The 26459-nt window shown below is 40.8% G+C and overlaps 1 protein-coding gene across 9 annotated transcripts in view; it reads left to right on the top strand.

Moving 5' to 3' along the window:
• The window catches only part of ABI1 (abl interactor 1), an 81392-nt gene that overhangs the window by 1000 nt on the left and 53933 nt on the right, over positions 1 to 26459 (top strand). For all 9 annotated transcript variants that reach the window (XM_009634552.2, XM_009634549.2, XM_009634546.2 and 6 more), the window contains exon 2: positions 23091 to 23274. In XM_009634552.2, the coding sequence (XP_009632847.1) occupies positions 23091 to 23274 (184 nt within the window). The remainder of the gene's footprint in view (positions 1 to 23090; positions 23275 to 26459) is intronic.

Here is a 26459-nt window from a genome sequence, read left to right as displayed (position 1 = left end):
AGGAAGCCGCCCGTGTGCGGGCCCCGATGTGTGAGCCTGGGGTGGCGTTTCAAAATGGCAATCTGTGCCTCTCGCAGGCTTCGCAATTCACACGCCCTACGACAGTAATTTCGGCGCGGGGCTCCGGTGCTGGAAGAGGCTCCACCGGTTGTAGCGTGTCTCCTCCAGTCGGTGTGGATTCCCCCCACCCCTTCCGCCCCCCCGTTTGCTAGTGCTTCTTGGCCGTGCTTTAAGACTATTTTTGTGAAGCTACTTTAAGCACAACTTACTATTAATTATTGTTTCAGGGTTTGCAGCACATAAGTCTGTTAGTCTGTATATGTAGTCACACGGATGTGGATACAGAACCATCCAGAGACGCTCAAATTCAACTTTTTTTTTTTTTTTTTGTAAAAAAATCGAAGGGGAAAAGCAAATACTTACTAGACGGCTTGTAAAGTGAACTTGTTGAATCTGATGCTAGACTACCTGTGATGAGTGTTTAACACAGGTTATTAAATTATCTGGCATCCATCGTTGTTGGTAAGCTGTCTCACCGTTTTTAGTAATGGAGCAGCGAATTTGAAAACATAGCTGTAATAATATGAAATGAATTTTTTTTTTTAAATTAGCTACTTGTATTAAAACTGCTCTAACAAGCCATATTTTTAACTTTTTGGGGTTTTTTTTGTGGTATGTGAAGTATTATGAGTTAATGTCTATTTACTCTTCCGAGTTGTTTGCTCCACCCAAAGAAAGCTGCTGATATAAATGCTTCTAAGAGGCGAGGTTCATCTGGTTTTACTCATGGGAAATATGACAAATACATGAGCATGGTAATTGCGGCACAAGTTTTGACCTGTCTCCTGCTCCTGACTCTTTCCTTATGTCAGACAGTTTTAGTTTTTTCAGTTACATCATTTTTTTTTTCCCCCGAGTCCTAAAACTTGCCTTTTCTTTCTTCAAGCAAACAAGCCAAAAACCCCAGTGCTCGACTGGTTCCCATCCAGTCATTTGGGGTGGTTTTTATTTATCTTTTTTCTTTTTTTTTTCTTTTTAGTTTGGTAGCTCATTTTCACCTCAAGTATCAAGGTCAGCTGGATGTGGGATTGGTACGGTCTGTTTTATCTGTGTACAGCTGTGCTTACCCCTTCTGAAAGGAAGCTGGAGTTCTAAAATTTCTAATGAGGATTTGCGCAGTAGCACTGAAAAATGTGTACCTCCCTTGTATTGTACCTTTACTCGATAAAAATTGCAAATATATTGATAAAATTACATGTGTATTTTTTAATGTGTGATGGAGGTGGGTTTTTTAATCAGCATTTTATACAAAGCCATCTGCTCTCCAGTTGGACTACTGAACAGATTATACTTCCAGTGCCTGTGGTGGGGCCACTGCAGGATTAGGCAATATGGCACAGGGCACTGGGTTATGAGATTTGGGAGTGTGTGGGTATTGTGGGATGGGGAGGGAGGAAGGGAGAGGAAGAGGCTTAACTGACGCATAATACAAAGTGTTTGTATTTAATGTAATTGAGCGTTTTATAAAAAAGGCAGGCCAGAACTGAGAACCTGGCTGTGAAGTGAGTGTTAAAATAGTTTAGAAGTGGCTACACATCGTAACTTATCCCCTAACATGTAACTGATTCAATCTGGCCTCTTTGAGTTTGGACAGCTTTGAATCTGGAGAGTTTTCTCTCTCTGTGGGAAACCCTACGTGCTCCTTAGTAGGAAATCTTACCGTGCGCTGTCACCCACTCTGCGTTGTGGCATCGAGGTGGAACAAGTTTATCTGCCTGTTCTGAGTGGCGGTGCTAACAATTTATAGTAATTGTAATAGTGCTCCAATATTTATTCAGAACTCTTGATGTTCTCAGTATTACGTTTTATATTATTTGCCCACTTAAGCAGGGAAGTCATTTGCTGTCCCCAATATTGCTGTATTCAAACTATATCTGTATTTTTGGATCTGAAAACATATGAATCTTATTTTGTCTCTTTCACTTTATCTGGGAATAATTCTGATAGAATTTCAGTTTTGCTGATTTTTTTGAAGAGAATTTGTTTTCAGTATCGTCAGGGATTCTTCAAAAAAAAAAAAGGGAGGAAGGGGGGGGGGAAACTCACCTGGGTGGAACTTGGCTTCCTAATGGTGAATGTTGCTCTGTTGACATTAAGCATCCTTTTACTGAAGCGTTTAGGAGAGAGGACAGCATTTGCGACTCAAGATGAAAATCACTGTTCTTAGAAAAGTGGGAAGCAGTTTCTTGCTAAGGCAAATTGTGAGTAAATCAGAATGCCAAGCATTAACAGTTTTCCCTGCAGACCATGTGTATTCTGGTTATCTAGAAGGCTTATCTGATAGGAAGGGAAAAGAATTTGGGAGAAGCAGAGCAAATAAGGAAGATCTGCAGTGCTAAAAGGAAAGTAAACTATGGTGGTGGTCTTGGGGAGGATGGAAGAGAGAGGGAGAGGGGAAAAAAGGGAAAGGAAACCAAATGCAGAGGTAGTAAATGAAGGAAGTTGTGATGTTATTGGTGGGGATTTCAGCTTTGACTAGAAGGTAAAAGGTGTTATAAATGCATTACTGTATTTAATATGTGACAGGATTTAAAATCTGTTATGTTTCTGGTTGGCAGCTTCAGTGGCAAGCAGGTAGAAAATTAGATTCCTGTTTTCTTTTAAATTGGAGACTTAAACTCTGTAGAGTTTTAAGAGTAGGTTTTGAACCTTGACTCTTTAACTGGAAGTATGTTTTCGTCTTCTGAAGTAAGTTTTCTTAAATATGAGAAATTTTTCTTTAATTCTCTAAATGTTTTTTTCTGGCATTTTTGAGACTACTGGTATGACTGCTCTCTTATGACAGAGACATTTGCTTGTGAATTGGCATACCTTCATAACAATGTACAGTGAAATTAAGTAAGGGGAGGAGTGCTGAAACTGTATTATAATGGAAATAAATGAAACTTCTTCATAGATGCTATATAAATGTAAGTTCCAGTACCTGATGCCTTCCTCAAATTCTTTTGCCTGCAAATGAAATCAGGGACTAGCCCCTTTCAGTGTGTGCGTAACCGTGAGAGGTTATCTGAAAATCTGTTGCATAAATCTGAAGATACTAGTGAGGAATTTCAGTATCCTAAACAGTATGAACTTTATCAGTACTAATACAGAAATAACATACGGAGTTAAAGCACTTACAGTTCTTATTTATGATTCTTCAGCTGAAAATATTAACTTTCAGAGAGATTGTCCAGTCAGTTTCCTGGCTGAACTGAACTATTTTCAGTTTTTAATGAACTTATTTACAGTAACTAGCTGACGAAGGGTTAGAATGACACAGGAAACCAGCGTCTCCAGTGTTACTGCACTGATGACTTCCTTTTGAACAACTTCAGTTGACTGGAGTAGCACAGAGAGGCCTCTCTGCGCTATAGAACACTGCTGACAACTCTCCCCTACTGTCTAAGTCGGATGTTTCTTTTAGGCTTGTTTATGCATAGGCAGATACATAGTTTTCATCAGTCTCTTTGCTTCTAGACCACTGGGGAAGATCCATTTGTAATTTTTTTTTTTTTAAAGCTCAAATATGATTTTAATATGTCTGTGAGAACCTCTAAATGAATAGCTTGGAACGTGTACTTCTTGTGTAAATTCTCATCTTTATGGTCTCTAGTGGGTAGATTTAGCAGCTTTAGAAAATAAAGTAAGTGAAATACCTTTTAAGGAAGTAAGTGCTGTGTTGCCTAAATGCATGGGGTTTTTGTTGTCATGTTATTTCCTTCTGTAGCTTCCAACTGGTATGTGGAAACTGAATGGTGAGTTAACATGCTATTCTGGGTAGAACAGACCAAAGCAGGGACAGATTTCAGTTTGACTCCTATTACAGAAAAACTAATGTATCTTAGTGGAAAAATAAATGTGGGGGGCTGAGCAGAAGTGTTGCATGCAAGAAGTTTCACAAGTCCTTATGTTATCTTCCAGTATGCATATTAGAATCCTTTCTGTATAGGTTGCATATTCTGTGCTTCCTACAGAGTAGATAGTATGTAGTGGAAGGGAAATAACCTTTTTCATGGTGTTTCTTTTTCCTGAAATGTTGGTAACTGATCAGACACTCAGTTTTATTGCCTGGTGTATGGAAAGTGGCTTAGCTTAGTACCAAGTTCACTCGGAATGTCTAATTCAGGAAATGACCTGCTTTAAAAGGATAAACTTCTTAAATTGTCACTAATACAAATCTCTTACATGCTCTGAGATCTTGCATGCTTTTATGTTTGTAGGTTAATTAGTTTGTACTGAGAGTAAATACAGTGATTTTTTTTTTTCCTGCTTTCATTGCTAAACTTGGAACATTTTACAAAAAAAAAAGGCGGATTAAGCCAGTTCACTTCCTGTAACACCAAAATACAACTCAAAATCAGAGAATTTGAGAGCAACAAGATAAAATATGGGTGTAGCATCCACTATCATTTTTAAGTTTAAATCATATTCTTCAAGAAAAGTTGTTAGCTTATTCTTTTAAACACTGTTCTTTTTTTAAGGTAGTTTAAGCTAGAGTTCGCCATCAGTATAAAAGGTACTGGCTGTTCTGTGTGCATTTTTTTTTTTTTTAATAATAATTTGGGTACAGATTGGTGGGCTAGGCTTGTAGCTCTTCTGTGCCTTGTATGTCTTCCGTGTCAGCGTGTTTTCTGTATTTTGGAAAATACAGCTGTATATTTATCTCAAAAGGAGCATAAGACAATAGTGCAACTTCACTGAATCAGCGAGCAGTTACCCTGCATATACAGGAAGTGGATCCTAGAGCGTTGTACGTCTGTTTTGTGTCCAAAGGAGGTAGAAGATATGAGACCAGCTTTTCCAAATTTGAAATGTTTCCATTAATTTTGGTACATTTGGTTTAAGAAGCCAGCAAGATGTCAGCTGCTCTTCCTGCTCCATTTTTCATTACTATTTCAGCAGATGAGTGTGTCAGTGCTGTGCTACCTTAATCAGGTGGAGTGCAGTGGATTGGGATAAGCTTTTACAGGTGCCTACCGCTTCTTCCACAAAGGAAGAACTGTCCACTCCCTTCTGTTTGCAGGTACATTGGAAGGATGAAGCTCGCAGGTTGTCTATTGTCAGTGTATGTTAAGCATGATCCTTGTTCTCTGTGCTGCTCTTGCGGTGCCCAGCCCTGTGGAATTGTTGGAAGGAAGAAGACATGAATAGGAGGGGCAATTGTCTAGTACTTAACCTCCCTCTGGATCTCTGTGAGGTTGTTGTAGTAAGTAGCTCTTAATGGTAAAGAGAAAATAGATAGGCCTTGAGGAGGGCTTATAAGGTGGATCACACTGTACTGAAGGTAAGAGTACAGGAGCAGTCTGTGTGCAAGGAGGAAGCATTGTACCTCTGAGGGCAAAGTTCCTTTTAGTATCTGTGCTACTGATCTAAGTTTAATAACTTAAAACCCCAAACTCTGAAACAAAAAACTTGATGCAACTTAGCAATATCTTCATTCAGGATTTTGAACTAGCTTCGTTTTACAGAAGCATAAATGGAGGCATAGAATTTATAACTGACTCGTGGAAGGTCATATAGGGACATGCTGTCAGATTTGGAACAGAACCTGATTGTTTGGACTCCCAGTGCTGTGCACAAGGGTTCCCCCCCACCCTTTCCAAATTGCCTCTGTTATACTACAACACAGCAAAAATTGCATATTTGCGGAGACAGTGTCCACAGAGACAGTGCAATAAATCCCCTGGGAAAAGATGCACCTGAAACCATCAGTGAACTCATTAGCAGCAATTACTTTTAAAGAGTTTTACATATGTCCTCTCATAAGAACCTTGAGATTCTAATTTTTGGCTTTGCAAACTTCTGGAGTTATATAATGCTCACAGTACTGTCTGTCTGCATGTTGGTGGGTCTGTCTGTCTTGGCAGAGGCACTAGAAGATGCTGCTCTCTCTCATTAGTGAAAGCAGTCTGTGTTTGACAGTTCTGGTGACTGAAATCTTATTTATCCGCAGAACAACAGCGTGGCAGCTGTGTGGACGAAGTGTCAGTTCTGGTGTAGCAAGACATCCTTGAGGGATAAGAGGGTATCTTGCTCTCTCTGTGACTGTGTTTGGTCTTTAATTAGTAACTTGGAGTCAAAAAAGAGCATGGCATGGTTTTTATTTGTTGTTACTGGGTAGGAAACGACCTGTGAGCCCTCAGTTACTCAGTGTCCAGGCTTGTTCATAATTACCCGAGCGTTCTTGCTCTCTCTAGTATTTGTGCTGCCCAGAACAGTGTTCCTCTGATGCTATTCCTTCCACCCACCACCCCTCACACTCTGCTCTTTACCCCCGACCAAATCTGAGCACTGATGACAGAGGCGGGTGGGCTTGGTCACAGGGATCCTCCCTTCCCTCCACCCCTAAGTAAAGGGAAGTAACTGCTGAATTTGTAACAGCAGATAGGGTGCCTCAGTATGGTTCCTCCCTTTTCCTGACCTTGCTGGTGAGGCAGCTGCTGTAGACAGAGACTTGATGTCTCCTGGGGGTTATAGAAATAACCCTTTGCGGCTCAAAACTTGCACAGAACCCTTGGGGCCAAGACCAGGGTGCTGTGGAGAACAGGTCACGATGTGCTCCTGAGCAGAGCTCTGTGGGCAAGATGGTATCTGCACGTGCCTTTCCTTCTTCACCACCAGCCTGTCAGCCTGCCCTTCTAACTGCACTGGAGGGGCTCAGTCAAGTGTTTCGTTGGCTTAGGGCCAGGTAGTGATATAAAAGATACAGCAATTCTAACGGGCAAGTTCTTTGAGGAATCCATTTATTGTACAGCAAATGAAAGCAGAACTCTAAACCCCTCCTCTTGGTCTTAGAGGGAATGCTTTTATTTTTCCTTGGGTTAATTAATAAGTGTGTAGATACCACCTTTGCTTGAAACTATGCAAATAGTGTTACTCATTATTTTTGCAAGCTCTTAATGCTGTTAACAGGAGCCATGTATGCATTGCAGAGCATACATTTGTTACTTTAGAAGAAACGGTGGGAGGATCCTGCAGGAGAATTTCAGCCTGAAGTGAAACATCAGTGCAGCACTTTCAGGTACAAGTTATAAAATTCAACAACCTGTATTAACATGAGATGAAATTGGTAGCCAACCTACTGGCTAAGCTCACAAAACAAATCAGTTTTACTCTGAAAAAGATTTGACTGCTTACAAGGTGAGTTTATTTTTAATAATATTCTTGTCTAAGAATCCAGATCAGATATGTTTAGTTAGTAAGTTCTGGGTTTGACAAACTGAAAAAGGCTCTGAAATTCAAAAATTCTCTTGGTTTGGGTCTCTCCTATGATAAAGTCTCTTCATAACAGCCACAGATGATGTGTGCTGTACTGTATCTTCTGCCATGGTGGAATATTCTCAAAGAGCAGTAAAGATTGTCTCTTCTGCAATGAGATACAGCTTTCTTATGTTCTTTATCTTTCTTATGTTAAGATAGCAGATATATTTGTGACAGTGTCTTCCCTCTCTGTCCAAAGAGCCCAAAATAATCAACTCTGTGTACTCTTTCTATGGCAGAAGTTAAAGAGCAAGCACACTGCTCTGAGTTGCAAAGAGTCTCTGATACAGTAGTGATGAGCAATTAAAGAACTCATGGGGGAGGAGACTCCACATTACTTTCCTAATTGTATTGTAACCTCAAAGAAAAATAGGAGTAAAACATGGTACTGTTCCTACTTTTGTTAAGAAATAGGGAGGCCTCTCAGAACTTGGGCAGAGGAGGCTTACTAAAACAAATGCTGGTTTGACATCCTTAAAGTTGAACGTAATGTTCTTACTGGGTGGTCTTAAGGTTATAAATAGTTCCAAGAAACGAAATTTCTTGTTTACTGCTTGAAGCATGACAATTCTTTGATATCCTTGGAAGAAAATTGAAGTGTAGACTCTCCTGGCTACTTTCACACCAGTGTTTCACAAGAGAATGTTTTTTGTAAGCTATACTTTATCAGGCAAGCGTGGGGGTTTTTTGTTGGCTTTTTTCCCCAGCTAATCTTTCACCAGATGCATATCTTTGCTTTCATCCTCTGATCTCCTTGTTGTACTCTGGGGTCAGCAAATCCGCCAACCAGTATTTGTCCTGCAGCAATCATTGTCAGTTGAGCATCTTATTTCACTTTATTGTAGCAGGTGTGCTACAAATTAATACCTGAACTGTGGTCCCCATGCAATAATTCTGTGTTTTCTGGAGCCTAAGATAAGAAAATGTCTGCGTTTTTAAAAAAAAAAAAAAAAAGGGAAAAAAAAAAAAGAGAGAGAAGAACAAGGTGTCCAGGCGGTTGCATCAGAGTACTCCAGTAACATCTAAGCTGCAGAATGCCATGCCATGGCTTGTCTTTTCATGTTCGTACACCTAATAATGTTAGTCATTATTATGTCACTGAATGTTACTAGTGACGTTTCTCTCTTTCCAGGTGCTTCTCCTAGCCTGTGATCTTAATGTGGATTTACTGATTTCTCTCTCATTGTTGAAGTCTCCTGTCTGCTTGCTGCAGGCCGTTTCCAAGACCTGTCATCTCACTTACTCTTTTCCTACTGCCAAATACTGTGGACTTTCTCTTTTGCTTCTATCGATGCAAGAGTGCTCTCATCACAGCATCTGCCTCTGAAACAGACTCACATGCTTGCTCTCTACATGTGCGTACTTTCTACCTCATTGACTTTCAGTCTCATTTCAGATCTCATCTGAAAACCTCTTCTCCCTTGCCTATTTCTTTTAATTAATCTCTTTCTATTATTTAACTGCATATTTTGCTGCCTTGCAGCTTAAATTATGCAGCTGTTTTTCATGATACCTTACAGACAAACAGCTTCTACTGCCATGGGTTTGAATAATTTGAAACCTGCAGCTACCGAAGGCATTTATATATGCTTCTTTTTTAGATTATCTTTTTTGGTACAGAGTTGAGACTAAGGCCTTGGCTGTGAAGTGGTCTGTAGCCACTTAGGGAAGCTGTGGTGAGCAGGATACAGAGGAAACAGAAGGCAGCTGGGGAGATGGCGGTATGCAATGGGACTGACATGATTCTGTCTGCTAGTAAAATTCTTAGGAGGCCTCTCAGATATATGTGGCCAGGCCTTTCCTTTATAAGAAATCTGTCGTGTTCAGGAAGCTGGTCCTTTTGTTAGTCTGAGTTCAAGGAGTGGAAAGGGCTTAATAAAACTTCTCTGCTTGGAGGCCTTTGAATCTCTTAACAGTGAGGGAAAGGTGAATGTGTCAGGGGAATGGTGTTCTGTTAACATATGTTAGTAGGTATGTATCCACAAATCAGAGCTGGACCTGATCCTGAAGGGTTTTTACAAAATATGACTGTAGCCTCCAGGGTTCCCACTGTGAGGCCTTGTGGCAGGTGGCTTGGATGGTGCTTCAATCAAGGTCCACAGAGTATCAGACTAACAAATAGAGATATGATGGATCAATGCACTTATGTTGGCAAGATCCTTAGAGACCTGGCTGGGGTTTGTTCGGCTTTTGATTTGCTGGCTGACTTGCAGGCTATCTAAATCTCTGGGAGGAGCTATTGTTTCTGTGATGCAAACTCCTGGCTTTGGCTGCATTAGATAAAATGTGTGCCTGGTTTGGAAGTGCTTGGTGCTACAAGGGCTGTCTTCAAATACCGTGGGTGTGTTTCCTGCTGCAGCATAGCGTATGTTCTACCAGCACTGAAGTGATCTGGTTGCCGCAGTAGTCCTGAGACTTGTCTGGGAGCATTGCAAGTACATGTTGTCTTAAATGGCAACAGATTTCGTGTCTAATTTCCAAGGTGTCTTTAGCTTTGAATGTTAGAGAAAATTGTTGTTGCCATAGATGTAACTGAAGCTTGGGCTCATACAATGCTCCTTGCTTTGTAAGAAACGTTGCATTGCTTGAGTAGTGGCTGTGTCATTTCTAGATGTGTATTTCATTCCTTTTTTGCAGTCTGTCCTTTAAACCAATGGAGAAGGATAACAGTCAGTGGAAAGCTTTCTAGCACACATTCTCTGTTTGGAAATCTACTGCCCACAAACAAGAACTGTAAAACCAGCTGCTGTCAGTACTCTGCAGTGAATATTGACTGAGGGAGGTATTTGTTGTAATTATGAGAGAGGCTCATATACTAGGGATAGGAGCCAAGTATGCAGGCACATGGTACCTGTGGGATGCTGCTACTCTGTTGAGGGGAGAAAAGTTGCGGGTTTTGGTCCTGAACGTGGAACATAGGGGATTCGAGCGTGTTCCTTGGGCATGGAAAGGGCTTAAGAGTTGATAAAAAATAATCTATGTTGAATAACTTTCTGCCTTACTGACAGAAAATGGGGATGGTTTGAAGAATAAAAAGTAAGTTGAGGGTCTTGAGCAACTCTTAAGTTTCTAGAAGGAGTAAAAGCAGAGGAGGAATAGGGGAGAGTATGTAACCCTCTTTTGCTGTGTGCCTCTCTTCAGTCACTCTCTCTTGACAACTGTGACGTGGTAGAAAGACAACATTGAAAGTAAATACTGTTACTATTTGCTTCCTACCTACAACAGACAGCTAGAGAGGTGGCTTTACTTTTTTTTTTATTTTCCCCAGATTGCTGTAAGGAGTTACTGCAGCAGCACTGGGAGTGGGGGAGTATGAACTGAAGCAGGTACTTACTGGCTGTATAGCATCCCACGAGGCCTGGGGGAATGAATGTGGGGAACACTGAGTCATGCTTGTCAGTCTCATAAAGCAGGAGGCTTTTTAAAATTGGCCTTGGAGGGGAAGAGGTGTTTAATGGAGCAGTTGTGAAGGAGTTATGCAAATAGAGAACATAAATAATGAGCGAAAGACACTCATTTAAGCTTCTTGCCTCTTCAGAAAATGACTAAATGCAAACTAACCACTGTGAAAGTTAAGAAAAATGCATTATCATTAAGTATAATGGGTGCAAAAATGTTGCCATTCATGATGATAAGAAAATTCTCTTTTTGTGACTAGGAAAATAAATTTCTGTAGCTGTTGAACAGAAAAGGTGTTGGCTTTTTTTTTTTCTTTCCAATCTCCTTTAAAAAGATGACAAGGTGGGAAGCTGAAAAGCAGTTCCTCTTGTAAGAGCTGGTTAGGAGGGGAGGTGGTAAAAATACCAGTCTCCAGTTTTGCTTTGGACATACCTTCGGTGTTTAGGCTGGCTTTATATAAAATGTCTTTTCTTTTCCATCTCCCTATTCATGCAGGATTTTATTTACATGTAAATACTGTATATTCTTTGGTAAAATTGAGAACATGTTTTTAGGGTATAACTTCTTTTTGGTACTGACACAGCCACTTCTTGCTGTTTTAAATTAAAGGGTTTTGAACAGAGCTTAGGAAATGTAATTGTTGCAGCCATGGTCTTGCTTGCATCTGCTCACTTCATAGTAGGAATCTTATCTCTGGTAGCTAAGCCCTGCCAGCAGACTTAATTGGCATATAATTGGCTTGAACTACTTCTTCTGCCCCTCTTGCAGCATAGAGAGGCCATCCCAAGCTTTGAAGCAGTTGGGTATGCCAGATACAGTGTCCCATGTGCTGCTCCGTGGTTGCTCGTGTCCTCCCTTGGCCTCCTGTGTTTTAACTATATGGGGGCAGGTGCTCAGCTTCCTGTGGGGCACACAGATGTACAGATAGACACAGTGTGGGTATGGGTGGATACGCAACTGCGGCTGGCGTGTTCCGGTTGTAAAAGGACTGTTTCTCTGAACACGGCTCCTCTGTGGCTGTAATAAGGCCACTCATCTGTCGAGCTGATTACAGATGAGATAGTAGCAAGGTGTCCTGGTGGCCCTGCTACAAGTGCTAAAATAGGGGTTGTGTTACTAGTGGAGGTGGGGATGGGGAGTGATGTGGGTGTGACTGTTCTCGTGCACCTGGTTCTATGGAAGTGCAAGTGCTGCTGTCATCTGTATGACTCTCTGCATCTTCTGCATCTGCCTAACGCTGCCTTCCTTTACAGCGGACATGAAGGGGAAGCAGTCTTTAAAATGGTGTGAAGGAGCAGCATCAAAATGCCAGCAGAACTTCAAGATGGATTAGAAAATTTTGCTGTAATTGTGTCTGCCAGAGGCATTGCAGCTGTATTTCTAGGAAAAGTTACTCACTTGAATTATTGCTGTGCTAACTAACACCACAGGTCTGTCTCTCCAAGGACTTTGTTTCACAAAACAAAACAACCCCCTCGCTCCTGAATTTGACACACTATTTCCTATTAAAGAACTTGCTTTCTGTCTTCTGTTGGTTTCTGTAAGTTGTTTTATGTGTTACCTGCTGTCCTGTTCATGGAGGGGTTTTTTTAGGGGGGAAGGGGGGTGGGGGGGAAACAGTGGTATGTTATTGACTCGCCATTCCTTTCTCCTTCTCTTTCTATTCTCCATTCTCCTGATCTATCTGTTTTGCTCTGTTCTATGTGTTTGGGTTTTTTTGAGGAGCTAAATTCCTACTTGCTGCAATTGAAATAACCCAGTATTCAAATGAGCTTATATATGTAAGGTTTTGGAATGCTGTTGCTAACCATAGGCTCAAATTTTAACATAATAAAAAATAATTCTTTAAAAAGAAACTGGGTGTACTGTGCTTACAACCACCATCACATAAAAATTGTACAGTCAGGTCCAGGAGTATATAAAAGTCTAAGCAATATTAGCAGCTGTTTATGTGATCAGATAGAAACAGAAACTAGGTTGATTTTCTCCACTTACATGCAAGTTCTTGTAAAAACAATCAGTCCTTGTATTGCAGTCCATTACTTTATTACCATGAGATCACTTTATAGCCTGCGTGCTATGTGAGAGTATGCCTTGTGCTGGGAAGCAAGCTACTACAAAACTGGGGATCCACTGGTTTCTGGTCTAAGCACATTGCAGCAGTGTTGTGAGATAGGAGCAAGCCCTTGGATGGTTTCCTGCTGGAGTGAGTGCTAAGGCACTAAATAGTCAGCAGTGTAGTGCTACAAAGGATGAGAAGAGAATTTGACCCTGTAATGGCCATTGTTTTGGGTTTTGTTTTAAAAATACTGTGATATTTGGGAACTGCCTGAACTGTAAAATCTGGGCACCGGCTCTGTGTTGAAAGGGACTTTCTTAAACATGAGAATCCTTCCTGAATTAGGAACGCCTGCAGTCCAGCCATTTGCTGGATGTCAGAAGGCCTGTGTAACTCCTGGCTCTACATTTAGTGCCCTGAGATTCTTCCTGGAGCCAGAGAGGCCTGCTAATGACTTTCCATGCTCTCCTTCCCCACTTCCCTCCCTGCTTTGTTGTCCTGTGACATCTCTGACATCTCCATGTGGAGAAGACTGGTGTGGTGCAGAGCATAGCTTTGAGCCTGCTTGCTTTTGGACTAACTCTTCTGCAGATGCTGATGTTCTGTATGTAGCTGTCTTGCCAACAGCAGTTGAGGTAACCCTGTTGTATGGGTTCTGAGCACTGTTGACGTATAATCTGTGATACCAGGACATGCTGAAGTGACACTGTGATTTGATCCTTTATGCTAAATCTTGTCTTAACCTTGCTTGCTCAGTGCTGTCTGGTATGATTCCAGGCCTGTCTAGAGGAGGACTAGAGAGCGAGGATCTGGAAAGAAAGGTGTTCTTGGAAACTCGCTTATAAAACATCATCAAATTTTAGCATGTTGCTTGTCTGCAGATACAGATTTATTGTAGTATTCTGGGCTTATTACTTCAGTTTGATTTAGCAAAACTGAGATAAAAAACTTTTGACGACCATGTGAGCAGTCCTTGAGAATAAACCGAAGAGGTAAATAAAATCCATAGAGAAACCATTGTTATCGATATTATGGAAAGGGACTTTTTCACACAGTATGAGCTGCAGAGCTTTGCCCCAAGACAGGTACTCCGAGCTGTCTGGATTCAAAGGCTTGCACGGCATGAAACTGTACCTGGTTCTGTTTTTTCACTCAAGTTAGGTGTTGCTGCCACTATATTATAAAGAGGATATTAAGATAACTAATAAATGCTAAAGTGTCTCCTTCCTATTCCCACAAGAAGTGACAAATAAGTCTGACTTATTAGTAAGCATGTCCTTGCTAGATGAGCTAAAATTTGTGGGTGGGTGCTGGCACTTAAGAAAGTAAACAGAAAGCCATTTTAATTTCAAGCCCCATTACAAACAGAAAACAAAAGATCAATATTGGAGAGACGATATATAGGGAAACGAATGGAACGCAAGTTCTCTAATTCCCTATTATCCGCTGTCTAGCGTGCCAAAATAATCCTATGCTCCAAATCCTTGGATAGCTTTCTTAGTGTTGAAGAAGGAATACTGCTATGGAAGTGCCAAGGGTTTATTTTCATGGCTGATAGTCCAACGGTGGCATTAGTCTGTATTTGGAGCTTTGGCTGATGTCTCTGATGTCAGAGCCTGCTTTGTGTCAGCTCTGAAGAAATTTGTGTTTGATGTCATAAGGCAAATCATAGGCACTGCAAGGAAATTAAAAGCATCATTTTGAAGCAACTTTATGTGCTAATACTGTGCAGTGCCTTACAGGAATGGAAGATGTGGTTTCTGTCCTGGAGCTTGTGGTGTCTAAACCATGTTAAACACAGAAAATAAGACTCAGACCAAATTTCTTAAACTTGATGCATATGTAGTCTTGAAGTCTTACTAATTCAGTGTACAAGGGTTGTGTGAAAATGACACATGGGCATGTCTGCTTCTGTCATTTTAGTTCAGTACTGCATGCTATTTTGGTTGTATAGACAGACTATAACAGCGGACATTAACAATGCATCATGCCAACATATATGTTTACTATGATATCTCCTCTATTGGATTTGGCAGAAGAATTGAAAATTATGCTTTCAACTATATATATATATTTTTTTTTTTAATAAAGGGAGTGGTTTAGTCTAGAGCCAACATGAACACTGTTTGCTGCATTGGGCAGAAAATGCTGCTAACGGAGCAGCTGGCACATATCTTCCCAGGCTCCATCTGTCAGTCGGCATTGCTTTGTAAATCGCTCTCCTATTGGATAGATTTGTTTCTTGCTGTAATGTTCACAGCCTGGATTAAAACAGAATTGCTACACTTGAGGGTTTTTTTAAGTTATTTACTGTTTAAAAAAAAAGGTTTTGTAGGCTACTTCTGCCCTCCTTTACATACCTGTTAAAGTCTGTGTTGTGAATGCTATGTCTTGTGCACTTGCCTTAGTTTAAGTAAAAAACACGTATGAGGGTAAGATAGTTATTGGAAGCTTAATCTTCAGGACATACTTCTCTGCTCTCTGCTGTGTACTCACAGGTCAGAATGGGCTGGGATCTGATGATAACCTGTATTAGTGTATCTGAGAAAGTTAAACACTTTGGTTTTTTTTTTTTTTTTAAGAAACAGCAAGATACATACTCATCTTGTATTTTTTGTTATTGAGACTCACACGCTTTTACCACTGTGCAGTGTATGTGGGTGTGTATGTATAATATAGACACATCCCTTAAACTCTTCTTTGGAATGAACTTCTCCCCTTGGTAAAGAAACTTTTCTCCCTCTACCTCTCCCCCCCCCCCCCCCCCCAAAGATAATGATTAGAAAAATTGAGACTCTTCTCTTTACAGTTAATCAACAGAATGAAAAGAACTTTCAAGTAAAAGAAAATCTGCAAGGACACAGGCAGATTGGATAAATTGGTCTCGGCCCATAGAAATGCTAATTTGCTATCAAGGCTATTCAGGACTGGTCAGGGGAATATTATTGATGGAAATGAAGGATTTGCTTCTAGGTGATTGTCTAGCATGTACAGGATTTGGGGGAAGGGCCTGTCTGAAACAGAGCTTGTGAATTATAGGCAGTGCTTGTTACGCTGTCCTACATGTTTGTTCAGCTACAATAATTTGGTATGTGTCTTGATCCTTGAGATGGAATAGCTGACTAGTCAATGATTTTTGTCAAGGTAGTGTTCCTAAAAGGAAACAGACTAAAATCTTTCTTGTGGGCTGCAGTGTGATGGTTGCTGTGGTGGTGATCACCTTCTCGTCTGGTGCCTTGAATGAATGCCAGCTTTATTGTGCAAGGTCTTTACCTGGGGAGAAGAGATTTCAAGTTCTACCAGTTCCTCTGCATTTGGTATAGCTGAGTTACTGCATCTTATCTTGGAGAAACTCAACAGACATGGTATTATTTCATACCATCGAGCCTTTTTGTTGTGGATGCTGGAAGGAAGTTCACTTGAGTTGAATTGTAGATGCTAGCCTGGCTGTGTTTATTGAAGATTTCTGCCTCAGTAGATGGGAAGAATTACTGTTTACTGAATGGACTTGAAAGAATTTCATCATCCTGGTTTTAATTTTGGGGTTACTGTAGTGAGAGGGATCTTGGGTTTTGGAACTGTTCTGAATGGTTAGGCATCCTTCTATGCCTCCCCCATTTTTAAATTCCTTTGTACTCCTGGAACAACCAGTTAGTTAAGTGCTTGAGAGCTTTGATACTCTTTATTTGACGCCACTTCTCACTAAGTGTAGAGAAGGGTGTGTTGAATAGTCTGTTCTATTTCTTATTCTCACTGTCAGTGAAGGATTGACTGCCAGTTCCCTGGAGAGAAGGCCTTGGACAGGAGGTGGACATGTTCACTGACTGCAATATGTTGCTATTAATAGCTTGCAAGCTATTGGGTAATTAAAATCTTGAGCTTTCAACCTCCCACACAAATTCAGGAATGGTAGAAAAGTACAACAAAATGACAAGTTATAGCAAATCACTTCAGTAAAACACTTGAACATTTCTTCTACTGCACATATTGTAGTACTGATCTTTGTGATGCGGAATTTTAGTTGGGATTTGCCTGTGCTCTGGAACACATGGGTTTTTGGCTTTAGTTCCTGCTTATATGGAGGCTGGGTTTGCCCTGTCATTTTATCAGGCTGTGCTTGTACTAAGTCCCTTCCTGTTCCTTGTCCCTATGTAAATGCTTTCTTTTTAAATTTCCCACAGTTGTTTTTACTGATGATAGTAACAATATGAATGGCAAAGCAGGTGGTTCCAGCAACAAGAATGCTGTTGGTGACTGATCCGGGATTGATTACCTTGAAGATAGACAGTAGATGGAGCATACTGGTGACCCTCTGAAGTCTTATCTGTGGTACTATGGGAGGATGTCTCTTGCACTAGTATGTTGGGTGAAGGTTGATCTTAAACTTCTGAACTAACTCTCCCGATGGCTTACTTCAGTTTCCAGTGGGGGAACTGAGGTGCTGATCAGGGAGGAAAAGCCTGTAACTTGTAGGCGGGTAAATACCAGGCCTAGTATAGCTCTGTGGATATTGGGAAATACTCGGTGCATCATCCCCTTGAAGTAAATGCTAGCCTAATGCATTGTAGAGAGAATTTCTTCAATGAGATTGCTGTATGGCATGAGCACACCAAGCCTGTTCACATCTGATTTGTACTGTGTCCTTACCTGGATGGCATACATAGTGTAAGCAGCCCCACTTGTAAATTTTGAAGCCTTAGTTTCCCCTGCCACTCTGGAACAATATATATCCCTTAAGGCTATATCTGTGATGAGAGAAACCTGGAACGCTCCCTGCTGAGCACCTGCTAGTAATAACCACAGTTTAGATCTCTTTGGATGGCTTCCAGGTAGGTAGTTGGCTCCTGAAAGTTCTTCAGATTATAGAAACTTGTGGCACTTGCTGCTGTGACTTGCCAGTTTGACTTTTTCTCTTTTATAACTGATATTATGATGTAATAACCATCAGTAACAGCCAAAAAGTCTACCATGGTGCAGCGTGTTTACAAAGCAGTCTAATGAGCTTAATGAACTATGGATAAGGGGGAAACCTGTATCGATGCGCTACCTACTTATTTCAGTATGTAGCTCCTCAGTTATTTACAGGGATCTCGGGATTTATGGTTCTTGATATTCAATGTAGATTGGACTTACGGCTCAGTAGGTAAATGTTATCTAGAGTATATGGCAGATTTAAGCCTTTGAAACACATTACTGTAGCTTGGATGTGGAATACTTGGTCTAAGCTGAGCATCCAGTGTGGATGGTTTAGAAATGCTGTAGCCTTTTGCCATTAGTAATCAGAAGTAACAAATGAACCCTTAAGACCAGCTTTGAGTTATTAAAAGCCTTATCAGATCAGTGAAGCAGCAACTTCAAACTCAGATGCATCTAGAAGTTCCACATAATGTTACAAGCTCTTACTTTAGGGAGGTTTGAGCCGCTTTTCAGAAACATTGCTTTCACCTTGGAGCATCCCCAGCTAGTTCTCAGGGAGATTAAGTACTGATATCTAGGAGTCTCCAAGCCACTGCCTGGATGTACATCTTAATCGTTCCATAAAAGTATTTCAAATTGACTTGCAAAATGAGGTGCTGTAGATTGTAGCTAGCTTAAGCTAAAAGTTTTGGCTGGGTGTCTTTTGGGGGTGTTTTGTTGTGTTGTTTTTAGTAAAATTTCATTCCTGAGTTTTTGGGGACCAGATCTCTGAGCTCAAATGACAAGACCTTAGTGAAGGAAGCAGAACTTTGAAACCTCAACTGTATTATCTATCTTTATCAGGAAGTAAGCATTCTGTAAACGTCAAAAATAGATAAATGACAACATGAACAAAAAGAGAATACAAATGGGCGTATTGATGACTTTGGCATTGTTGCATTCTGTGAATGCTGATACATGATAGAGATTGCTAAATCCACGTGGCAACTGATTGTAGTAATGCTAATCTTCTCTCTAATCAATTAATGACAGGTGGAAGTTTTTAAGACAGACAACCAAGGCGTAAAACTAAACAATTATCTTGTGTTTACTTGTGAAGCAAACACAAATGTACTGCACTGCTGAATTGCAGCATTAAATGTGCATGAGCAGTAACAGCAAAGGCACGAAACTGAGTGTAAAGCTGTTCCTGTAGCTTGATTGCTGAGAGTGATCAAGCCCTTGAACAGAATGCCAAGCATCTGAACAGGTATTGGGCACTGAATAATTAACAGCTCTGTTTAGCTTAGTGATTATTGGGCTGCTTTAGGGCAGTACTGTGTTAGTAGTTTATCCTGGATGGGTTCTGTTCTTGAGTTTGCACACATTCCAACAGCTGAAGATGAAAAATGTAGAGCAACACATGCCACATACTGAGGAGACAAATATTTGTTTCTGCTAGGGCAGCCAGTCTTAGTGTGATCTGATTAGCTGCTTTCTGACCTTTGTCAAACGGAGCTGGTTCTTCTGGTGGGGTCTGTATCTTACAGGGAGTTTTGAGCACAGTGAGTGGAACTGAAGTGGAAAGAGGGAAAACAGAGGTTGGAGAACAGATCATGAGGGAATGGACCGGTGTGCTTGCAACAGAAACTTTGGCTTCCTGAGAAGCTTTGCAGTGTGAGCTGATGTGACTTTTGGAGGAAGCTTGTACATTGTAGTTGCGTGCTGTATGAACTAGAAGATGGTGGGCATTAGCTGGGAGGGCAGATGGTTTGAACACTGTGCAGACACTGTTGTGGGGATGTGCTTATGTGGGTAACAGTTTGGAGAGGGGAAGAAAAAATTGACTGACTATGCAACTTGTAAAGATCAGCTGCTGCGTGATGGACAGGCTTCTCATCATTTGACCTTGACGTGTCACCGAACTGAAGAATCAGTAAATAAGCTCCTAATTTCATTTTACTGTGGCAATTGGTTGGGTGCAAAATCAATTTTGACTTGAATATAGTGATTATGTAAACTTTTAAAGGAAGCTTTATGATACAAGTTTGCATTTGATAAAAATACATGATATGCAGTGTGGAATGCCATGCAAGTTTAACTGCCTCTTCATGTATCCACTCAGATTATAGGAGAGGGTTGGGTTTTTTTTAGTATTAAATCTAGCTATGTGAAAGCAATTTCAAACTGCAATTTTGCCATAGTAATGTGACTGTTAAGGGTGACGTGGGTATACGGGTGGGAGCTTACTTTAAGAGGGAAACTTAAAAAGCTATGACGTTCTAGAATTAAAGAATATTCGTTTTGCTACTAAAGTATATTCAAACTTCCATTTGTATCGAGGTGTACTGGAGAAACAACAGTTATCTATGAAGCTTTTAATATGAGATCATAAAGCAATCCTGAACTATTAGGAAAACAAGTCAGTCGGCAGCCTCTGTAATGTGTTGTCTTTAAATTTGAATAGTTAACTGGTGCTCATGTGTTATATTAAAGTATCTCAAGGCATAAACATGCATTATCTTCTATACCACTTTTAGTTTTTGCTTGAAGAGGGAGATGAAGGCAACAGTTGAAGAACATGGAAATCCCTGCTCCCTCCTGTTGCTGCCACATAGCTCTTGGCTTATCTCTCTCCTCTGACCCTTTTGCTGGCTGTGAAGCTTTTAGCTTATATCTTGTGGATGCCAGCAGTTCTAATTAAAAAATGCAAAAGACTATATGTCAAGTTAGTTCCAATCTAAACTGTTAAACTGCAAACTGAAATTGCCTGAATTATCTGCAAAGCTTGAAAACGTTGCTAACCTAATTCTGCTAGGACGTGAAATACATTCCACATAACTATGTTCATCTAATCCTGCTGCCAAACTAGTCGTTTTAGCAAATAACTAAAACGTTTGGTGCTTATGCAAATGAGGGCGAGGCATTTGATCAACAAATCATTAGAGAAGAAAAGAAACTTTTTATGTGCTGAAGTTTTCTCATTTGACAACACTCAATTACTGAGTGCTGTGGCTTTGTAACCTATTAGTGTTCAGCCTACATTATTTAGTTGAAACTTCATAATAAGAAAACTGCTTGAGTAAAGGCTACAGATCTACACTTGAGTTTATATATAGTCAGGATTGTTGGCTGTGCCTAGTTCAGTAAACCTTTTATTTCACATGTCACTGAAGCTGCTACCTGCATTTTCACCATGGTTCAGAGTGGTAGAAGTTCATAGAATCCTAGAATGTTTTGGGTTGGAAGGGACCTTTAGAGGTCATCTAGCCCAACCCCCCTGCAGTGAGCAGGGACACCATTAAACCATTAACTAGAACAGGTTGCTCAGAGCCCCATCCAACCTGGTCTTACGTTCAAGTGTAAATTGCCAGTTGTTTTCTTTAGACTCCAGCTCCATCAGACAGTGGTTTTAAAGTCACTGCTAGTCACAGTTTGAAGTTTGAAATGCCTCTTTGGAAAGCCAGGGTGCTTTGGGAAACTCACTTCTTGAAGCTTTAGTAGTTGTTTTACAGATCCTTCACTACCAAAGTTTGTTTTCTAAAGAAGCAAAATGACTCTTACTAATGTTTTCTGAAAGCTAGAAATGCCAATATTTTTTTAGGTGAAAGGTAGCTTTGTTTGCATTGGGAAATTCTAAAAAATGGAGCTTTGCATAGTGTGTCCTTAGTACATGCAATAGCTGTTTCACCTTTTGGCAACAGATTGCATTAAACTGTTCTTGCTGCTTCACATTGTAGAAGGCATCTGTATGTGAATCTGTTTTGAAGGATGGCATTAACCAAGTGTTCTAGTAAGCGTCAAAACACTGCTAGGAATGTTACTAATGAATATGAACAAATTCCCTGGATTGGGGGGGAATTCACCCTCGTTTAAAAAATTTTTAATTAAAAGGTAGCCTAGCATAGCTTGTGTTGCAGTATTTGGGTCATGCTGCAACTTTATAATGTGTATGAACAGCTTGCCTTCTGGTTTTCTCCTTAAAGCAAGAGAGACAAGAAAGATTCCTTATTAGCTGTTGCATCTTTTCATACTTTAACTCTGGGGCAGATTTAACACTTGTGGATGTTAAACTAAAATATTGAGGTGAAGAAATAAGAGGGAGGATTTAAGAATGAATGAGTGTGTGGAAACTGGAAAACACAGGGCTCAGTTGAATGCAAATGGAATTTCTTTGTTTCCTGACTTTTTGTGCTTAATATTGTAACTGTTGCATACAGTGTGTGTTGAGTGTTATTCAAAGAAATCAACAATAAAAATAGAAGCCTAGTTAGAAGGGACTACTAATACGAACCTTTTGATTGCTGAGATCAACTGACTATTCCACAGATACATAAAATGAGGAAGAAACTACGCTAGCTAGCTAGCACTGAGGCACTGTGTACTGCAAATCCTTCCTTATGCAGTGCACCTTTCCTACAGAGGGAAGAAAAGAGAATTCTGGATAGCTGCAGTTTGCAAGCTGAGTAACAGATGAAGTACACGGCCTCTGCTGCCAGCTCCCCAGCTGTGATACAGGGAGCACTTCAGAGTGGGGGGTGTGTGTATTTTCCAGGTGGAGGTGGTGTTGGTACTTCCCGTCCTGCCAGTGAGAAGGGACTTACTTGGGATGTGCGATTCAAGTCACGTAAGCAGTTGCTGATGTTGGACAGTAACCTGCCTTCTGACTAGGGAGCAATGCCTCAGGACAGATTGAGGACTTTACCTCAGCAAGATGTGGTTTCAGTGGGGAAAGTGATCCTTTCTTTATAATTTTGCCCTTCAGGGGGAAGCTGTGCTCCTTTCTGACACCTCAAAATATGTGTGTCTTCTCAGTCAATGATGAACCTTCTCAGCTGTCAGGAAAAGTTTATTAAGCTTTTGTGTGAGGAGGGATAATTTCACAAATACTCTCATGTGCAGAAGCCCTCTGTGCATGCCATCCTGATGTTCTACTCGCCCTTCTGGACTGTGGGAGTAGTAGCCAGAATAGCTGGAGGGTTGACTTTGGAGGTGGCGTGTGCAGTAGGGGACACCGAACTGTATTTTTGTAGGGAAAATGTTCTGCTGTCTTTAATTGGCCTATGCTGTGTGACCTCGTAAGAGATGGCGAAAGCTGTGTTTCAGTGTTTCTGGGGTACTGGAGGCTTTTCAGGAAATGAAGGATTGGACGGACTTTAGAAACTCAACTCCAAAAAAATCACGATAGTGTTGGTTTTTCTACTCAATGAATGGTTTCTTGGCATGTAATTTCATTATTGTTAAATATTTTTCAAATTCTTTATCTGCTCCTTATGACTGAGAAGTTTTTAAATGTAGATAGAATACTTTGACTGCACAGTCAGATCTTCTTGATTAAAGATTCTTTTAAATATAGGTTGTGTTTTTTGTTCCTGTCCTTTTCCCCTGCTTCTCCCCCTCCCCCTGCTTTTCCTGACCTTAAGCAAATGTCTTGTTCTTTTGCTTTACAGGCTCCAGATAAAAGGAAAGCATTAGAAGAGACCAAAGCCTACACAACTCAATCTCTAGCCAGTGTTGCTTATCAGATCAATGCACTGGCCAACAATGTATTACAACTGCTGGACATCCAAGCATCCCAGCTACGGAGGATGGAGTCCTCGATCAACCATATCTCCCAGGTAATTTTTTTTTAATAGAGGACTGACAACACTGGAGGAGGCATTATCTTGTCTCCTGTATTATTGAGCTGGGTAGTTTATGTTGACTTCTATCATGTTACTTGGAGAATTCAAATGGTAAGGCTTTTTTCTTTTAATATTTATGAAAGCTACTTTGTGGTGGAGGTCATGACTGAAATAAAACAGTTCCTTTATCAAGAAGTGCTGGGATTACATTTGGCTTAAAGCAGGAGTTAATAATTAAGATTCTAAGATCTGAAGCTGCAGTTGAGGGAGGGGTAGAGAGAACGATTCTCTTTCTGAAGGAAATCCAGATAGAAGTACCATATGAGCAGTGGTATTTTACTTAACATTGCAACATAGGCAGTAATCTCTTATTTGTTTTCATGCCCTTGCAGGATGTAATTTCATGAGCTGTCTGGAGAGGGAGAGGGGTTCACATGCTGCCACTACCTGCTCAAGCCAAACTCTTTCCAAGCCAAGGCAGTTGGATGAGTGAGCTGACCTGACTTGTACTGTGACTGCAGTATTGCTAGAGTTGATGCAGGGAGGACATAGAAATAGGTGATGGGAAAGAACAGGCCTGTCCCTGTCAGTGGCAGCCTGTGTTCCCTTGGCTGAAGCTTCACCCTAGCTGGCTGCTGCCCGCCTTGTACCTGATCTGGCACTGGTCTGATTGTATGGTAACTCAGCCAAAAAATGTCTGCTGTGTTTAACCTGGAAGTGGCTTGTTGCATAATCAATGTGTGCCATGCTAGTGCAGAGGAAGGGAGGGACAGGATCCACTCTGTTATCTCACCATTACATTGCTGTTCTGAAGTGGGCTTGAGTGAGTTGTTGAGGGTCCAGTGTCCATTCCATCATACGCTCTTATTGGAATTCAGTTGGATCTTTGCTGGGCTTTAGGTCCTATGCCTGTCTGAGACATTTCATAAACAAATCTAAGAGGATTCAACCTAAAATGTTCTTCAGTGCAGCCAGTGAATTTAAAACCATTGTTGGTCAACCAGCACCCTGTTAGTGGTACACCTTAGACCAAATACTTGAAAGAAAATGCTTCTTGTGGCCTCTGATGTCTGTCTCTCCATGGGCCCTGCTAACCTCTGTTTACTGTTCTTTTAGGGTAATTGTAGTTTCTAAAAACATTTCTGTTAAATGGCAACACAGTGGTTTGCTGAAAGCATGTCAGCAGGGAGAAGATTCCTGTGCATGTGGAAGGGCCTTCCTAGTAACAAACCTTTCAAAAAGGCTTGTCAAGTTAGCATGTGCTAAGAACTACACAGTGTTAAAAGCTGTATCAAATATTTAAAAAGGACCTGCCACTGAACAGGAAAGTAGGAGGAAGTACAATTGCTGTAGATAGGTTTCTTGTTCTGCCAAGTGTTCAGAGATTTCTTGATGCTAGGATTATGACTACCTCTGAAGAAATGACTGGATGAAGGACTGAACTGACAAGCTTTCCCAAGCATTGGATGCCCGTTTATACTGAGTACATCTTGTCTTAAGTGTTTCAGAACTGCAGTGTGTGTGAAGTGATTATTGTTAAATTCTCATTGTCCCACTGATATCACTAACCGTGGAAAAAGCCAAAATGTTTGATATTAGCGCAAAAGGTGTTAACCCTCTGTACTGTTTGCTGCTTGAATTGAAGGCACTATGCTGAAAGCTATTGAGTCACCTGATACATGAACTGTTTGCTAAAGACTGTGAACAATCAGTGCTTTGTACAGCTTTTGAGGAGTGTTTAGCAAGGTCACTTGCTTGTAGTTTCTGTCCTGGTTGGTCTTTCCTGAAACTAATCCTTGCTTATAAATGAACCTCTGCAGAATAATTTTCTAGAATTGAACTGGATACAGATAATGCACGCATACCAGCTCAGCTATTTGCTTTGAAATATTTCTGCTCAAATGCTTCAACTGCATATCTTAAATCTGCTGTGCAGTTGCTTTGATAGACTGTTTCTAAATTCTCCAAGGTCTTCAGAGTGTCTTTTCCTGTGCTTGTATCAGTTGTGGATATTTTCATGCCACTAAAGCATGGGGATGAACATATTCTCAAAATGGAATTCCTCTCTGTGAAAGAAGTATTGCCTAGAAAAACAGATCTGAGGCGTTGCCAGTCAATTACTCAATTCTGGGTTTTTCAACATAGAGCCGATATCTGTGAAATAAGATAAATTTTATAGTTTTTCTGGTTAAAATACCTTTCTTCTTTCCATCAAAAAAAATCCTGTGGCTCTTCTGACCTGCAGGCAGTTTCTGTTCCCCTACTGTGTTTCAGTTCTCTATGCATGTTTTCCAGAATGACTCTAGGCTAAATGGGTAGATAGCTGATCTTGATGAGTAACCACTTAATATTTGTCCTAGCTACATACCTTCTTCACTGGAAAAAGCACTCATGAAAAGTTAGGTGATGGAGTGGTGTGTTATATTCTTGTTACTGTAGCTTAATTTTACAGATGGAAAGTTTGCTTGCTGTTAGAGGAAAAAATTAATTCAACTTTGGTTTCTTGTTGAGAGCAGAGAGGCTTTACATGAGTAATCACACTGTGGTGAGGGAATGATACTCTGAGCATACAGAAGCAGTGAACAGCTCCAGGAATGGCTTTCACATAACAGCCAGAGCAAAAGCCTGCCCAGCTGCATCTATATATTCTGCAGTCATAGTTGTCTTTCAGCTGTAATGTGTGGGTCTGGAGTGACCTGCCACAGCATTATTTACTACACCCAATATACAGAGCTGTGCACATACAGCTCAGCTCTTTGGCTTAAACCCTTGATATTGACTTGCCAAGCTGTTTTGACCTTTCCAAGCTGCTCTGATGTGGCAGAGCAGAGACTTGATCACTGTTCTGGAGAAGTTTGCAAACCCTTCCAGTATAAGAGATCCTACTCATCCTGTTAAGCAAGATTTGGGGGGGAGATGGGGGAAGTAGCAAGTCTATACTTTAGACCAACATGAGTGTCAAGGTTTTGCTAGAGGCATTAAGGTTAGCAAATGTGATGCCCACCTACAAGAAGGACCGGAAAGAGGATCCAGGGAACTATAGGCCTGTCAGTCTGACCTTGGTGCTGAGGAAGGTTATGGAGCAGATCATCTTGACTGCCGTCAGGTGGCACTTACAGGACAAGCAGGTGATCAGGCCCAGTCAGCACGGGTTTATGGAAGGCAGGTCCTGCTTGACT

The sequence above is a fragment of the Egretta garzetta genome, unplaced genomic scaffold (genome assembly GCF_000687185.1).
Source record: "Egretta garzetta isolate BGI_Z169 unplaced genomic scaffold, ASM68718v1 scaffold142, whole genome shotgun sequence".
Lineage (NCBI taxonomy): Eukaryota > Metazoa > Chordata > Aves > Pelecaniformes > Ardeidae > Egretta > Egretta garzetta.
Note: the sequence above shows the minus strand (reverse complement) of the source record. Positions and strands in the feature narration are given on the sequence as shown.